At 39.3% G+C, this 17,260-nt stretch overlaps 7 protein-coding genes across 7 annotated transcripts; 5 read left to right on the top strand and 2 right to left on the bottom strand.

The window, feature by feature from the left end:
* Positions 1–1,088: 1,088 nt before the first annotated feature.
* ZYRO0C00352g (uncharacterized protein) lies at positions 1,089–2,624 on the top strand (the record flags this gene model as incomplete). The annotated part of the gene is made up of 1 exon (XM_002495632.1): positions 1,089–2,624. One exon carries the CDS (start codon positions 1,089–1,091, stop codon positions 2,622–2,624), a length of 1,536 nt encoding a protein of 511 aa, XP_002495677.1.
* Positions 2,625–3,961: 1,337 nt separating this feature from the next.
* On the top strand, positions 3,962–5,656 carry ZYRO0C00374g (uncharacterized protein; the record flags this gene model as incomplete). The annotated part of the gene is made up of 1 exon (XM_002495633.1): positions 3,962–5,656. The coding sequence occupies one exon, from the start codon at positions 3,962–3,964 to the stop codon at positions 5,654–5,656; it is 1,695 nt and encodes a 564-aa protein (XP_002495678.1).
* Positions 5,657–6,359: 703 nt separating this feature from the next.
* On the top strand, positions 6,360–7,745 carry ZYRO0C00396g (uncharacterized protein; the record flags this gene model as incomplete). The annotated part of the gene is made up of 1 exon (XM_002495634.1): positions 6,360–7,745. One exon carries the CDS (start codon positions 6,360–6,362, stop codon positions 7,743–7,745), a length of 1,386 nt encoding a protein of 461 aa, XP_002495679.1.
* A 1,677-nt stretch (positions 7,746–9,422) lies between these two features.
* ECM1 (Ecm1p) lies at positions 9,423–9,998 on the top strand (the record flags this gene model as incomplete). Its single annotated transcript, XM_002495635.1, has 1 exon — positions 9,423–9,998. The coding sequence occupies one exon, from the start codon at positions 9,423–9,425 to the stop codon at positions 9,996–9,998; it is 576 nt and encodes a 191-aa protein (XP_002495680.1).
* A 188-nt stretch (positions 9,999–10,186) lies between these two features.
* On the top strand, positions 10,187–11,941 carry CNE1 (calnexin; the record flags this gene model as incomplete). The annotated part of the gene is made up of 1 exon (XM_002495636.1): positions 10,187–11,941. The coding sequence occupies one exon, from the start codon at positions 10,187–10,189 to the stop codon at positions 11,939–11,941; it is 1,755 nt and encodes a 584-aa protein (XP_002495681.1).
* Positions 11,942–12,106: 165 nt separating this feature from the next.
* Positions 12,107–13,666, bottom strand: ALD4 (aldehyde dehydrogenase (NADP(+)) ALD4; the record flags this gene model as incomplete). Its single annotated transcript, XM_002495637.1, has 1 exon — positions 12,107–13,666. The coding sequence occupies one exon, from the start codon at positions 13,664–13,666 to the stop codon at positions 12,107–12,109; it is 1,560 nt and encodes a 519-aa protein (XP_002495682.1).
* A 624-nt stretch (positions 13,667–14,290) lies between these two features.
* On the bottom strand, positions 14,291–16,795 carry NUD1 (Nud1p; the record flags this gene model as incomplete). Its single annotated transcript, XM_002495638.1, has 1 exon — positions 14,291–16,795. One exon carries the CDS (start codon positions 16,793–16,795, stop codon positions 14,291–14,293), a length of 2,505 nt encoding a protein of 834 aa, XP_002495683.1.
* Between the last annotated feature and the right edge of the window lie 465 nt (positions 16,796–17,260).

The following is a 17,260-nucleotide window of genomic DNA, read 5'->3' on the forward strand; positions in this document are numbered from 1 at the left end:
AGACCTCCCTTTGATGATTAGCAGGAACTCTTCATTGTGGATAATCTTGATCTTCTTTTCGTTTTTTAGAGTGAATTAATGTTTCTAGAATACCGATTTGTTTATTATTAAAAAGCTGCGGTTCATTTCCATTCTAACTAGAGTCATGGCATGCCTTAGATTAGGTTACACAAAGTATGCGGGTATGATTTCAGGCTTCCTTCTCTATCTTGATGTTTAATTCTCTCTTTTATGGTATTTTTAAGCGTGTGTGTCTAAGTAGATGCTGTTCGCGTTTAATCTCATCTCAAAGAATTGTAATCTGCCAAGAATCGTTATTGAATCCACAAGTTACTGTGGACCCTTTTAACGTTGCCACTTTTCTATGGTCCCAGGTGATTTATCTTACAGAACCTCTCCTGCTCTAAGTTTTTAATGTTCTTAAAGTTGAATCTCATATAACCTCCTTAGGTTTCAGCAATACTTCCTTTTTTCCAGATTTTCATAAAGGTCTTTCCTGTGTCGATAATAGACCTGATCCCCAGATGTTGCTGTTCTTTTCAATCGATATTCTTGATAATTATTTATCGCTTAGTTCATTTTGTGAGTGGAAGCACCATAGAATTTTGTTGGGCAAGCTCGATTAACTAAAAGATTCGAAATTCATGCATCCATGTCAAAGGCAATTCGACACCTTAAAAACTACATTTCAAATTTGGAAAGAGGAATAGGTGAAGCTAGGAACAACACGTCGAAGAGAAAGTATTACATTGTCAAATATTTTAATTAGAATACACTCACAAGCTTTAATGTTCAGTATTGATAAGAGCAATTGCCTTTAGAATCCCCTTTGTATATTCAGAGAATATCCTTACATGAAGAAATTATTTTATTGACGAACCTTCGAATGATAGAAGTCCGTTTCCGCATTGTCTTCAGATGTGGCTCTTCATAAAAGACAGACCAAATAACGACTTAAAGTTGGATGCAAAGCTAATGAACCCTCAAAAAAGGAGAGACTTTATATAAGTTACCATGAGTCTTTTCTAATATCATAGAATAGATGCCTTAGCAATTAGGGAAAGAGAAACAAACATTTACCTGGTAGTATGAGTTCGCATGAGGGACAAGCTGCAGATTCAATTCCACTGTCTAAAAAGCCCAAAACTGACAATGGACTTAGAAAGAAAAATTTGATTATCAATGCTTTTTTAATGGGATCTGCTGGATGTCAGACTCTTAACAATTGGCAATTCCCGCGAGATAAATCTGCAGAGCTTTACAATAATCCTAAGTATTGGATGGATTTAGCCCAACTGCTGGAAAGGGGGAAATTTAATGCAGTTTTCTTTGCGGATACACTGGGTCCTTACGATGTTTATAAGGGACCAGGAAATGTGGGACCTGTTGCCAAAGCTGGATCGCAGTTTCCCGTATCTGATCCAACTTATTTTATCCCGCTGATGGCTGCAGTAACTTCAAAACTAGCATTTGGTGTTACAATGTCCACTATAAGTGAACAACCTTACCATTTAGCTAGAAGATTGGGTACATTAGATTTAATCACAAATGGCAGAGTTGGTTGGAATATAGTTACTTCTTATTTGAGTAGTGCCGCTAGAAATTTGTTGAATAATCAAGATTTGCCTGCTCATGATGATCGTTATGCAAGGGCGGAGGAGTACGTCGATGTGATTTACAAACTATTTCTTTCATCATGGCAAGAAGGTGCTGTCAAACTGGATCGAAAGAGAGGAATTTTCACAGATCCCAACGGTCTAAGACACATAAACCACGAGGGCGACCATTTTGGAGTCCCTGGACCTGCTTTCACACAACCTAGTGTCCAAAGATTACCAGTAATTATTCAAGCAGGGACTTCAGCAAAAGGGAAAGAACTTGCTGCAAGAAATGCAGAGGTTGTATTTTTAGGTTCATTTACACCTCAGACTGCTTCCAAAGCCATCGAAGAGATTAAGCAAATTGCAGAGAGTAAATTTGGTCGTGATCCGAAAAAGATTAAATTTATTGGTAAAGTTACTGTAGTCCTTGGCGAAACTCATGAAGAGGCAGAAGAAAAATTAGCCCAGATTAAGAGACAAGGGGATGACGAAGGTGCTAAAGCGATGTTTTCTGGATGGACGGGTATTGACATTGATCAATTTGCAGATGATGAAGTATTGACAGATGTTGATCATCTAGCTACAGCTTCTGCTGTAAGAAGATGGCAAGATGCCTATCCAAGAGTGCAAAAATGGACTAAAAGAGCTATTATTGAAGAGATCAAGATAAGTGGTAGTGGGCCTGCTATTATAGGCACAGTTAATGAAGTGGCAGATGCAATTCAAGATTGGGTTGATGTTAGTGACATTGATGGCTTCAATTTTGCATACACTATCTTACCTGAATATTTTGAAGGTGTTGTTGATAAATTGCTACCAGAATTGAGAAGACGTGGATTAGCTCCTGAGGATTACGTAGAAGGGTCTGGTGATACTCTAACTTTTAGAGAACAACTTTTTGGTCAAAAGACTCTTGATGATTCGCATCCCGCTGTAGGTCTTAATTGGAGAGCTGACGAATCAAAACAGGATTTTGAAAAAAGATTGCCAGAAGCTCTTAAAACCTTAAAATCTGTTCATTAAAGAACGATTTTGGCAAAATTCTTTTATATATGATATGCGGGAGATAATATTAAGCAGAATAAAATTGTATATTAAAACTAATGGAAACTCCGCGCCACCGACACTCCGAATTTTTGTCTGTACTCCTAGTTGCTTCGTTAACCTAGTTGTCAAGCGTGTAGAGACACATACTAGAACACGAGTAATGTCATCAATTCAGGATCTCAAGAAGGAAACTGTACCTAGAAACAAAATAAAGAAGGCAACAGTAGATTTCACCACGTTGAGAAAAGGAATTACATCGAGTGCAGTAATTCCTTGATTTTGTTCCAAACGAGTTTACATCTAGAAAAATAACAAGAAGGTGTTTAAACAGTTTGCCAGACTATCCATATCAATTAAGCCTGAATCGATCTCTCTACTTTCTACCTGCATATGCACATACCAGAACTAGCCGCTTACGGCGCTAATAGCCACTCGGTTAAATTACGAAAAATCGAAATTACCCCACGTCTCGAAAGCTTGTATCCGTATAGAGTGATGCTTGGGCTATCTGAAGTTACAAGGGCGGCGGATCGAATCAAGATGCGAAACTGTGGTCTTGTAGAGGAAAGAAAGACACCATAACTACCTTCCCGCCTTACAAGATTGAATATAGAAATTGATTATCAGTCAAATTCCTAGTGATGTTCAAGCACTTTTACCAAGAATAGTCGAATATTCTGACCCATGTTGCCCAACCTCCTCTTCCCACCTTTTTTCCTGTTTTCCTTCTCCATATGACGAATTTTCCGGGCACCTAAGATCAAATGACTCCATTTGCGCATTTTCTTCGTACCCCACTTTATTCGTATGACCGACTTCTCTTAAAATTGTATCTGATGTAATTTTTCTCCGGACCACGATCTTCCGTTGTAATGCGGGAAGAAAAGCGGGGGAAGAAATAGCCGTACAATTCACTACTTTAACTTTTCCGGGGTTTGACGTCATAGGATGATCACTGACTACTTGCACGCATTTTCTGAGTACCCCAGCATTTTTTTACCCCACATACACGCAGATGTAAAATATCGACCTTCGAGTACCGCATACAGATATTCTATTGAATAGAAAAGTCATCTAGAGCCTGGATTAAGTAATTGTTTCACAAGAACTTCAAGACCGGAAAAAAGATTGAGCAACAAATGGACTCCTCCATTCATTTATTTGGGAGTCATTGAAATGCCTAGAATTCAAACGAGCAACTGCAAAAATTTGCATTTAAATAGCCGGTAAGTTCACCCATCCATATTTTTCAAGCTTCTCTAACAGGATTTTTCAGATACGTAGAAGAAGTTGTGTCAAAGAATAACAGCGGTATGAAGTTTTCTACTTGGCGGTCCAAGACCGAAAGTGAAGTACAAGAGGTCAGTAATTCAGTTGATGACGTTTATGAAAACCCTGCTGTTAAAAAAGATGAGGAATGCGTTGAAGATTTAGAAAAAGTTTCAGACGTTGATATTAGCCGTAGAGCTAATATTGATGAACAACTAAAAGAGTTAAATCGTAAAGGAGATGAATTTAAGCGCGATCATGGATTTTTCAATAATATGAAAAATTTAGAATTTGAAACTAATTTCAAAAATAAAAAACATATGGTACTCATGCTTGGTGTGTTTGCTTCATTTGCTGGTATACTATCAGGTATTGATCAATCTATCATATCAGGCGCATCCATTGAAATGAATAAAATGTTACACTTATCTTCACATGAAGCTTCATTAGTTTCATCATTGATGCCTTTAGGTGCGGTGGCAGGTTCCATCTTATTGACGCCATTTAGTGAAATGTTAGGTCGTAAAACATCTTTGGTTATTTCATGTGGATTTTACACAATGGGTGCTATAATCTGTGCCGCGGCACTTAATGTTCAGACCATGTATGCAGGTAGATTTTTCATTGGTGTTGGTGTTGGATTGGAAGGTGGTGGTATTGGTGTATACATTGCAGAATGCGTTCCATCTACCGTTAGGGGTCGTCTGGTTTCACTTTATCAATTTAACATTGCTCTTGGTGAATTATTTGGTTATATCGTCGGTGTTATATTTTTTGAAGTTCATGGAGGTTGGAGATTTATGGTTGGATCATCGTTAATCTTTTCTACACTATTATTCATTGGTTTGCTTTTCTTACCAGAATCGCCACGTTGGTTAATGCATAAGGGCCGTGTGGGTGAATCATGGAACATTTGGAAAAGGTTGCGGGATGTCAGTTTGGAATCTGAACAGTTGGAATTTTTAGAGTTGATCCAAGCCGCTAATAACGATAAAGATTTACATGCAAATGAATCAAGATTCCAGGCTTACTTCGATTTAATTCGTATCCCACGTAATCGTCGTGCCCTAATTTTTGCATCGATCATGATTGGTTTGGGTCAACTGACGGGTATCAATGCAATCATGTACTATATGTCTACATTGATGGGCAGAATTGGGTTTTCCGAAAAAAGATCTGTTGCCATGTCAATGGTCGGTGGTGCCGCGTTGTTACTCGGTACAATACCTGCAATTCTCTGGATGGATAAATTTGGTAGACGTACATGGTCAATGACAATTATTATATTTTCCGTTGGTCTTGTCCTGGTCGGTGTCGGCTATCTGATCAATATTAATACTAATCTCGTGGCGGCAGAAGGTGTTTACTTAACGGGCCAAATTCTTTATAACATGGCATTTGGTTCGTATGCAGCACTGACATGGGTTTTACCATCTGAATCATTTTCATTGAGCACTAGATCTGCCGGTATGACCGTTGCATCAGCTCTGTTGTACATCTTTACCTTTACAGTCACATACAATTTTGATCGTATGCAAGCCGCTATGACTTACACCGGTTTAACACTAGGCTTTTACGGTGGTATTGCAGTGGTTATCGGTATTCCTTACCAATTACTTTTCATGCCGGAAACAAAAAATCGGACATTAGAAGAGATCGACGGTATTTTCAGCAGACCTACAAGGGAAATTGTCAGCGAGAATATCATGTGGTTGAAAAGAGGTAAACTAAGCTATTAGAGACAGAATGGATAGGGGAGCGAAGAGAGTCAAAAACAGTTGATTCTTTACAGGTTCTCAAAATTACTGGGATGTAGGGAATACGTAATACATAATCCAAAACAAAAGCTAAGCCATGTAAACACGCGACGCGTCATGCATGAAATTACACGTGCACTTCTTCTCTTTTGTTCTCTCCTTATATTTTCTTTTTCGAAGAGTATGATAAGAACATTTGATTTTATTGGTCGTCGTATTACATGATGCCTTTAGCGGCGCAACAATTTCAGGTTTCTCCGGAACCGGTGTGTCAAAAAGGTGCCCTGCTGGATCAAGATTGGCCAATCAGACACGACAACGATTGGCAGGAGGTACTGATAGGAAAAATTAGGCACAACAATGAGAAAGAAGCAGTTTGCCGAGCGAACTTTTGTACAATACCGTTGGGAACAACTCTATAGTTGGCGAATAATATAAACAACGAATGATAGACATAATGCATGCGACACTATGTTAGTCACAAGAGATTTAAAATCGCAGTGCTATTACGAATCTAGGTGGGTGGCCAATTTTGTTTTCAATATGAAATGTATATAAACAGCTTTCTTTAGACCGTTCTCTTGAAAGAATTTCGCACTATTACTGTTATTATTATTTCTTGTCTGTATTATAAGGGATACTTCTACAGCTCAGGCTAAGATAGAATAATAGATTAGATAAAAGGATGTCTGCATCAGCACAACCATTCGAACCAGAATTTCAACAAGCTCATGATGAAGTTGTTGCATCTTTGAGAGATTCAACTCTTTTCAAAGAAGCACCAAAATACGAAAAGGTCTTGCCAATTATTGCTGTCCCAGAAAGAATCATTCAATTCAGAGTCGCTTGGGAAAAGGACAACGGTGAACAAGAAGTCGCCACTGGTTTCAGAATCCAATACAACTCTGCAAAGGGTCCATACAAGGGTGGTCTACGTTTCCACCCAACTGTTAACTTGTCTATCTTGAAGTTTTTGGGTTTTGAACAAATTTTCAAGAATGCATTGACTGGTCTTGATATGGGTGGTGCTAAAGGTGGTCTATGTGTTGACTTGAAAGGTAGATCAAACAGTGAAATCAGAAGAATCTGTTACTCTTTCATGAGAGAGTTGAGCAGACACATTGGTCCAGACACTGATGTTCCAGCTGGTGACATTGGTGTTGGTGGTCGTGAAGTTGGTTATTTATTTGGTGCCTACAGACAATACCAAAACAGATGGGAAGGTATCTTGACTGGTAAAGGTTTGAACTGGGGTGGTTCTTTGATTAGACCAGAAGCTACCGGTTATGGTGTTATCTACTTTGCTGAAGCTATGATTGAATATGCTACAAAGGGTAAGGGATCTTTCAAGGGTAAGCGTGTTGTCATCTCTGGTAGTGGTAACGTTGCTCAATATGCCGCTTTGAAGGTTATCGAATTGGGTGGTACTGTTGTTTCTCTATCTGACTCTAAGGGTAGTGTTATCTTTGAAAACGGTGTTACCGCCGAACAAATTGCTGCCATTCAAGAAGCTAAGGTTAAGTTTATGAGTTTGGAACAAATTCTAGGTGAATACACTGCTTTCAAAGCTGGTGGTTACAAATACATCCCTGGTGCTAGACCATGGACTCACGTTGGTCAAGTTGATATCGCATTGCCATGTGCTACTCAAAACGAAGTTTCTGGTGATGAAGCCGAACATTTGATCAAGAGCGGTGTTAAATTCGTTGCTGAAGGTTCTAACATGGGTTGTACCCAAGAAGCTGTTCACGCTTTTGAAAACACCCGTGAAGATGCTTCCTCTCACGACACCGTCTGGTACGTTGGTGGTAAGGCAAGTAACTTGGGTGGTGTTTTGGTTTCTGGTCTTGAAATGGCTCAAAACTCCCAAAGATTGACCTGGACCGCTGCTGACGTGGACAAGGAATTGAAGAGAGGTATGATCAACTGTTTCCACGATTCTTTGAACGCTGCTCAAAAATACTCCAACGAATCTAACAAGAACACTCTGCCATCTTTGGTTAAAGGTGCTAACTTGGCAGCTTTCATCAAGGTTGCTGATGCTATGTTCGACCAAGGTGATGTGTTTTAAGGACTATTACGGTAAATAGGCTAAACTGTGTTTAAGACTTTTAATAATCTCATGTGTAAATGAACCCGGGGAAAACTCCATTACAATTATTATTGTTGTTTTTGTTGCCACAACCGTTGCTCTTGTTACTACTGGCAACAGTGCCGTATGTCCAGCGTTGTGCTATAGCCGCGCGGTCTTGCGGCTGTAGCACTTCTACGCAGAGACCTATCATAGTCGTACGACAGAAAACAAGCAAACTATGAGAAAGGGTAAGTATTAAACCTCAACATTCAATGTAGACTCTATAATGGTCCGTTCCTCCACTATCTATAATAATTTTTGAACTCAGGTACGTTCTTTCATAGTTAAATATTGATGAGTATCGATTTCTACTCGAGTAAGAAACGTTTTCCACATTCCATTAAACTCGCGACATCCCTGAACCTGTCATTGGTGCTGATGATGAAGTATTAATTGACGTCTCATGGTGTAGTATTTGTGGTACAGATCTCCACGGGTACTCTGATGGTCCGACCTTTATGCCACGTAATGGCGAGACTAACCCGCTTTCAGGAAAACCGTTACCACAACCACTAGGTCACGAATTTTCTGGTATCGTTGTTGATGTTGGTGACAAAGTGACCAAGATTAAAAGAGGTGACCATGTCGTAGTTGACGCTAGTTTAGGTTGCCTCGATACACATCGTTGGCCAAATTTGAGGTTGTCACATTGCGAGGCTAAATCATGTGCAGCATGTCGTAGGGGTATCTATAATTGTTGTGAATACAACGGATTTACAGGGTTAGGTGTTTCTGGAGGTGCATTTGCCGAGAAAATTGTCGCTGGTGAAAGGCACTGTGTAAGGATTTCTCCAGATTTGCCTCTAGATGTAGCCGCATTGGTGGAACCATTATCAGTTTCTTGGCATGCACTTCGTTCTGCCGGATTTCAAAGTGAGAAGACTACGGTGGTTCTCGGTGCTGGTCCCATTGGATTAACGACAATTGCAGCTTTAAAAGGAGCCGGTGCTAAGAAAATTGTCGTCAGTGAAATAGCAGATATTAGAAGACAGTAGGCCGCCAATATGGGGGGTTCAAGTCTGACCCAAGTGCATATGGCGACAAAGCCGCTGAGAAATTGAAAAAATTATCCGGTGATAAAGACGAATTCGATTTTGCATTTGATTGTTCTGGTGTTAAGGCAACATTTGATATGGGGATTGATGTAACTACATTTCACGGTGTTTGTGTTAATATTGCCATTTGGGGGCATAAACCAGTAGGCTATTACCCAATGTTAGTTACGTGTAAAGAGAAGAGACTTACAGGATCCATTGCATACACCGTGGAAGATTTTGACAGTATCGTTAATGCTTTACAGAATGGTAGCATTCCCTTGGCGGATTGCAAAAAATTGATCTCTGGTAGATATCCCCTAGAGGAAGGTTGGGAAAACGGGTTTTTACAACTAATGCATCATAAGGAAAAATGCATTAAGATTTTACTCACCCCCAATAATCACGGAGAACTAGACACGGTTTGAAATTACTTACTTTTTCTATAATTCTCAATTGCACATCGTCTCTATTTTATCATTACTTTTCGCTAGCTCATCGCGATGAGCTGAAAATTTTGAAAAATTCATGTTAAACTAAACATCACTTCAAGAAAGAGAAGAGTAGAGTGAGGACCAAAATGGCTAAGAAGATTTCGAGAAATTCCAGAGCAGCTCGTCAGGCTGAAGCATTTGAACCTGAAGCTAAAACCCTTGCAGAGCTTCCACGTCCCGAAAAGACGGATTTATCGAATATACTTATAAGAACCACCGCCAAGAATGAAGCACTACTAGAGGCAAAGATCAATAAAAAATCCAACAAGAGAGTGGATAAGAAGAGATCAAAGGAAAAAGCACTCAAAGATTTAACACATTTAGACAGGAGCAGAATGGAAAAGGCATTAAATTTCAGCAGTAGATTAGATGGTAAAATTGCAAAATCTACTTCACGTGCAAAGTATGTTCAACATATAAGGAAAGCCGGCTGGGATACAACTAATGAATTGATAAGGAAAGAGTTGGCCTCAGCACTAGAGGAAGCTAAGTCTACTAAACCCAAGGAAAACGATGCCGACCCCGACGCAATGAAAGATGAGCCTAGTGAAGAAGAGGAAGAGGGAGTCGAAATGGAAACTGAAAATCCTGCAGAAGAATTGAAACCTCAGGAACAAAGGACCAATATGTTTGGTGTTCTTCCTGTGGATGATGAGAACTGATTAGCTAGTAACGAAAAGCATCAAGGGCGGTCTGTTTACTGTATATTAGTCGTACATGCATATGTATACGTATTATTTTATTTTTTTTTTTTACGGTACTACGCAGGACATCTCTGAAAAGTCCCCCTTTGAATACTAAAGTCACATCGAGATTCTAAATCTCGAAAAGAGTGATATCAAAGATCGTAATGACCGGTAAGGCAATGTTACTCTGTGCAATGGCACTTGCTGGAGGTGTCAATGCAATTGATGGTGCTTCCGATGTAAATATTCCAGCATTGGAACCATTGGACGTTAAACTGTCACCAGAATCCCTCTGGGAAGATTTCCAAAACTATACTAGTACTGATGAATTACTTCAAAAATGGAGGGTATCACGTATGGCTCTAAGAGATGCCAAGACTGGTGACACAAGATTGATGTATCCTGCTACATGGTCTCTTCAAGAACCGTATTCTTTAAAAAGTTTCAAGAATGATAATTGTTTAAATTTGGAGACAGCACATTCAGCTGCTATGATTGGACATGCGTTAGCCAATCCTTTGGAAGTTGCTAACGGTAACAAATTGGTGGTTCAATACGAAGTTCAATTGCAAAGAGGTTTAGAATGTGGTGGTGCCTTTATGAAACTATTACCACCAATGAATGGAACAGAGTTACTCCGTTATAGTGGTGGTAGTGTCCCATTTGAAGTGATCTTTGGTCCTGATAAGTGTCAACCCTATACCAATGAAGTCCATTTTGGATTAAAGAAAACAAATCCAACTACTAATAAGCCAGAGGTTAAACTTTTAACCAATGCGCCCATTTCAAGATTGGATGGCGACGAAACGGTACGTCTCTACACATTAATCATGGATTCAAAGAGTCAAGATTTTGAAATCAGAGTCGATGGTAAGGTGGTTAAAGTGGGCAATTTGTTGGATGAAGGATTGTTCAAACCACCTTTCCATGCGCCCAAGAAAGTACCCGATTTGAAGGCGAAAAAACCTAAAAATTGGGATGAAAGAGAATTTATCCCTGATCCTGAAGCTATCAAACCTGAATATTGGGATGAGAGCGAGCCTCTGATGATCCCTGATGACACTGACATCAAACCAGCTTCATGGGATGAAAATATGCCAGAATATATACCAGAACCTAATCATTTCAAGCCTAAGTGGTGGGAAGACGGTGAAGACGGCGAATGGGTTGCGCCGCTTGTCCGCAATCCACAATGTTTTGAGATTGCCGGTTGTGGTCCATGGCAACCAAGAATGGTAGAAAACCCCGATTATTGGGGACCCTGGAATCCCCCCATGATTGAAAATCCAAAATATAGGGGTAAGTGGACACCACCACTGATCGATAACCCTGATTATTCTGAGGATTTAAACCCAGGGACTTTGGAGAATCCAATCGGTGTAATACTATTTGAATTCTGGAGTGGATCTAAGGACTTACTGATTGATAATCTGTACTTGGGTCATCACGTTGAAGAGGCTGAATTACTAGGTAATAGAACATTTATTCCAAAGAGAAAGTTGCAAGAACAGCAGCTTGAAGCAGAAGTTATAGGGCGTAGGGGACATATCGAACATCCAAAGAAACCACCTACAATGTTTGGACAATCTGAATATAAACCAAACCTATTTGATAGGTTATCCGATTACGGTGACACTTTATTGGAAAAATTTAGCCAACAGAGTTCATTCATTCAAAACATTCTTGGAGGTTCAATTCTAGTTTTGATACTAATGGTTACAAGTTATTTCTATTTGAAAGCTGTTCTTTTCCAACAAAAATATTCCGGAGGTTCAGGTACTGGTAAGGATAAGAAGGGTGACGAGAAGACGGAGGAGAAGCGTGAAAAGAAGCAACAAGCGAATGAGCCAGAACCTCATTTGGAGCAAGTAGACACCAAGGGTAAAAACGTTGGTTCTACCAAGAGAAAAACTAAATAAAAATGAGTGATGGAGCATGAGAATTTTTTTTTCCCATATTTTTATTCTGTTAAACCTATGTAGTTTAGTTTAGTTTAGTTTTAGTTTGTTTGATCTATTTAACTAATCGCGCGCTTAAATGCAAATAAGAATTTGAAGAAAAAGTAAAGGTAAAAGCGTAGAGGCTCATTGCAACTTGCAACGAACTGCCTTCACCTGAGTGTAGTTGTTAAATGCCTCTTGGCCCATTTCACGACCAATACCGGAAGCGTTGAATCCTCCGAATGGAACTGCATGGTGGAAATCGTTGTATGTGTTAATCCAAACGGTACCCGCCTTCAACCTGTCGGAAACTTTGATTGCATTGTTGATGTTTGTGGTGTGAATACCAGCTGCTAGACCGTATGGAGAATCGTTGGCCAAATCAACAACTTCGTCCAAAGACTTGAATTTAGTGACAGTCACAACAGGACCAAAGATTTCCTCCTTAACGATTCTCATATTCTCTTTAACGTCACCAAAGATTGTTGGTCTAACAAAGAAACCCTTGTCACCAACTCTTTCACCACCTGCCAATAGAGTAGCACCTTCTTTCTTACCGATATCGACGTAACCCAAAATCTTTGACAATTGGTTTTGAGAAGTTTGGGCACCTTGGAAAGTACTTTCATCGAATGGATCACCGACTTTCAAGTTTTCAGATGCTTTGATAAATTGTTCAACCAGAGTGTCATAAGCAGATTCCTCCACATAGACACGAGAACCTGCAGAACAAACTTCACCTGCATTGAAATAGATACCCAAAATGATGTTTTGAACAGTGGCAGCCATATCAGCATCAGCAAAGACGATATTAGGAGACTTACCACCTAGTTCCAAGGTGACCTTCTTCAAAGTAGATGCGGCGTTTTGATAGAGGTGGATACCAGTAGCGGTGGAACCGGTGAATGCAATCTTCTTAACCTTTGGATGGACGGATAGAGCCTCACCGACAATTTTACCAAAACCAGAAACGATATTAACAACACCAGGAGGGAAACCAGCCTTCGCAATGTATTTAGAAGCGTAAAGAGCAGACAGTGGGGTGGATTCAGCAGTCTTCAAAACAACCGTATTACCAGCGGCAAGAGCAGGACCGATCTTCCAAGACCACATCAATAGAGGGAAATTCCAAGGAATAATTTGACCACAGACACCTAATGGTTCTCTCTTAGTGTAAGAGAAATGAGTCTTTCCAGTGTCCACTAGTCTACCATCAAATTTATCAGCTGCACCTGCACAGTATCTCAAGTAATTGACAACCAGCTGCACATCGATTTTCGAGTTGTTAATAGCTTTACCGTTATCTAGAGTTTCGATAGATGCAAAAATATCAGCATCCTCTTCAATGTAATCTGCCAATCTGGAGAGAGCTTTACCCCTTTCCATTGGTTCAATGGTAGACCAAGAACCATTCTTGAAAGCTTTATCAGCAGCATCTACTGCAATATCAACATCTTCTTCACGACCTTCGTACACATGACAGATCTCATCTTCGGTAGATGGGTTGATGACCTCGAACGTCTTATGCTGTTGAGATGGGACAAACTTATTGTTAATGAACAGACCTGTTGGTTGTTCGTATTCCAACCCGTTGGGCAACTTAATGGGTACAGACAGTGGCAGATGTGAAAAGCAACGTAGCTGGTACCTAGCCACATGAGTGGTGGCACTTTTAGCACCACAGTATAGCGTTCTTGAAAACATAACACACACGTTAACAAGATATGAATGTTAGCGTATTTGGAAGTTCGAGAAATGGAAACCTTTACAATAATGCTGGAAGTGATCATTATGTTTAAATAGTAATGGGATTCGTTCGTTATGCTGAATAATATAATACAATTTCCCCCCTGTGACACTACATTAGCGTCATCAATGATGTTTCCGTCTTATTTCTTACAACCCCATTGGACCCACGCCTCTCCTCTTGTTTGTGCTATAGTGCTAGTGGTAGTATCGGTAGTAATACCAGTAGAACGTTAAATTATGCCTTCTTCCTTCGTTACAAACTCCGTTTTTCGCTTATTTGTTGTTTCTCTTTCAGTTGCCAGTAGTTTGAGGGGGCCGCAGTATTGGGATGGGAGAAATATCGGATTGCGGTTGCGGTCACTAAGCTACTAAAATATGCGGGGAAATTTTAGGGGAGGCGAAGGGGAAGATGAGGTGTAATGATTGGTACGTGGACGCGATTATTTAGTAGGCGCGAGGAGGGGAATGTGTTCATGACGTAGGGGGGGAGGATAAGAAGCGAGAGGAGGGGAGGGGAGGGGAGAGAAAAAGGGGAGGAGAGCATAGGAGAGGAGGAGGGACCGATGAAGACAGAACTTACTATATGTTTATTTCTGACAGTCTGTTGCATGCCATCTTTATTATGTTAATCATATCCTTAAGGTTATCTTTACCACTGTTGTTCTTAAGCCTTGTTAGCGGATTTTCCCTCAGATCTAATTTGACAAGGCACAGATTTGGTAATGCTTCAATTAGGGAATAACAAGAAACCAGCTCATTACCCCTAAGGTTCAACTCTTGTAACGATGGTAATCTGTATGCAAAAGTCTTGGGCAATTGGTAAAGGCCTTTGATCCTCATCAATACTAAAACTCTTAATGATCCGGGGATTATTTCCCAATGTGGGATCTTGTTCATGTCACCATCTTGTAACCATAATTCTTCGAGGCTTCTCGATAATTGTTTCCATTGTCTTGAACCTTTATGTGCATCACATTTCAATATACGTAAGCGGTGGAATGGAAACAACAATGATGAAGAATTTCCTCCGGTTCCCATTGTAATTCTCTTGAGATGGCCTTTTGTCCCCAATATGCTTAATGTCCTTAATTGATTCGATGCCCTTCTTTCAATTACTTCTTGTAATGGATTACCATCCAATTTAAGAATTCTTAATTTTGATAGATGACCGACGTTGTATATTTTGTCAATTTTATTATTACTGAGATCAATCTCCTCAATTTGAAACCATGAAGAATTGCTTGGAAGACCTTTGGTTAATTTGGCAAAATCAATCGTACCTTGAATTTCGTTATGAGAAAGATCAAGTCTAACCAAATTGGATTTACCCAATTCTTTATCCAAGGTCTTAATCTTATTGTGAGATAAATTAACATCTCTAAGATGTAAACACGGTGAAAGAATTCCACCCATTCGATTTAGTGCATTGTGTGATAGGTCTAATGTTTCCAAATGTTGCAATGAATCTAATTGACAGCTTGTCAATTCGTTATTACTACATTGTAATTCGAAAATCCCAGTAGGAATTCCTTGTAAAGATTTCAAATGGTTATGATTCAAGTTAATGTTTCTCAAATGTGGTAACATTTCATCAAGTCCTACCATGTGAGGACCTAATTCACGTCTTGATAAGTTCACATAATCAACTTGCGTTAACCAGTCTTGACCTCTAGGTGGTATTGCATCTGTCAATAATGCAACCAATTCTTTTCTGCTCTGCTGGAATGACGTATTAACCTGTGAAACTGTTGTCACATCTACTGCGCTCTCTGGGTGGGATGAATAACGCATTTTACCTGATTGACGTTTTTTCAATAAGAAATTTGGGTTAATCTCCGGTACATCCATTGGAGTATCATCGTATTCTTCATCATCGTAATCGTTTCTAATAGATGGTTCACGTTCTTCTCGATATTGTCTACGAGGTTTAGAAATTCTTTTCTGTACACTTGATTCAGATGTAAACTCACTTTGACTGTGGTTCGCGGAACTGTCTAAAGTACGACTGCTTGAAACATCTTGATTCTTTGGAGCAGGTTTATACCAAACTCCATTAACGTTGTCAAAGACTAGTCCCATCTCCTCTGGCGTAATTAATTTCATTCCTTCAACCTCGGATTTCTCATCGCCATCACCATTATCATTGTTATTATTATTATTATGGCTATTATTATTACGGTTATTATTATTATTGTTATTAAGTTTACCAGTAGGAGGTTTTAGGTCAATATCTGCAGGCGATAGAGATGATGGTGTTTCACCAAAATAAGATGAGGTAGAATCGGTTGAGCCTGCAGATTCGGGTTGTGCATGCGGTTGAGCGTGTACGGCTGCCTTGCGCGGAGGCAGCAGTTCGTAATTAGATCTCTGTTTTCGAAGAATGTTGTCAAACACACCACGAGCTTCCAAGGCGGGATCAATATCATCTTCTTCCTCCTCTGCCTCATCTTCATCATTATAGTCTTCATAATCTTGTGTTTCCCTTGATGCACTACTTTGTTCATTTTTTCTTCTATCATGTCTTTTGAAAGTATTCGTTGGGATTCCAGATATGTCGCTTAATGATGCTGTTAATACCAAATCAGAGGGCGGATCTCTGCCATTTTGACTTGACTGTTTCTCTGAAGGTAGGCTAAACTGTTGTATCTGCTGCGGCTGCAATTGTCGTTGATTTCTTTGTTGTGCTTTTACTTGGCTTTGCATTAGCATGTACTGTTTCCATTGAGGTGTCTCCGCATTTTCATCATTGAAATTATTGTTGTCGTTATTATTATTAAATGCAAATCCATCACCAAAACTGCTTCTATTATCCCCATTTATATGCTGTGGTGAATCGCCCGGTCTTTGCTGAACTGTACCGTAACTCATTGACCAATCTCCCAATCTTCTCACATAACTTTTTGACTGTGAACCTTCTACAAAAGATAAAAACTTTGAGTCTGCAAAATCATTATTAGGCAAGTATTGTTTAACACTTAGTTTTTCCTGATTACCATTATGACGAGAGTTGTTATTTTTACCATTCGGTGAACTTATATGGAATTCTTGTAAACCTTCCGCTAAATTTTTTGAGGGGGAATCCATATGGTTCAATTCAATTGAGCTTCTTCCCCTTTTGAAGACCTTTTAATACTGGGGATGAGTATTTCTAAATGTCTCTATAACTTAAGTCTTCTTGTCGAATTCTCGAGGGATTCTATACTATATTATATCTTTGTGAGAGTTTAGATCATCTATATCTCTAAAAACAAAATGTAAACAAACTTTTCCAATTTTTTTTTTTTTTTCTTCCTTTTTTTTCTTTTTTTCACCCCTCAAGGAAAACTAACAAATAAATAATTTTTAGATTTAACGTAGGGTAACATGGAGCGAAATAATTCTTTGAACTTTCTTCAGGGTAACACTACCAAACGCAAAAAAAAATATACGGGATCGCGTTTGAAGCCAGAAAAAAAAACATTGGCACAGTAAAGAAGCGCAAAATGTTTTCTGAACTTCCTTCCTTTCGTGTTTAAAACAACAAACTAGGTTAAGGAAGAAGTCAAAGTT

Source organism: Zygosaccharomyces rouxii (assembly GCF_000026365.1).
Source record: "Zygosaccharomyces rouxii strain CBS732 chromosome C complete sequence".
In the NCBI taxonomy this organism is placed as follows: domain Eukaryota; kingdom Fungi; phylum Ascomycota; class Saccharomycetes; order Saccharomycetales; family Saccharomycetaceae; genus Zygosaccharomyces; species Zygosaccharomyces rouxii.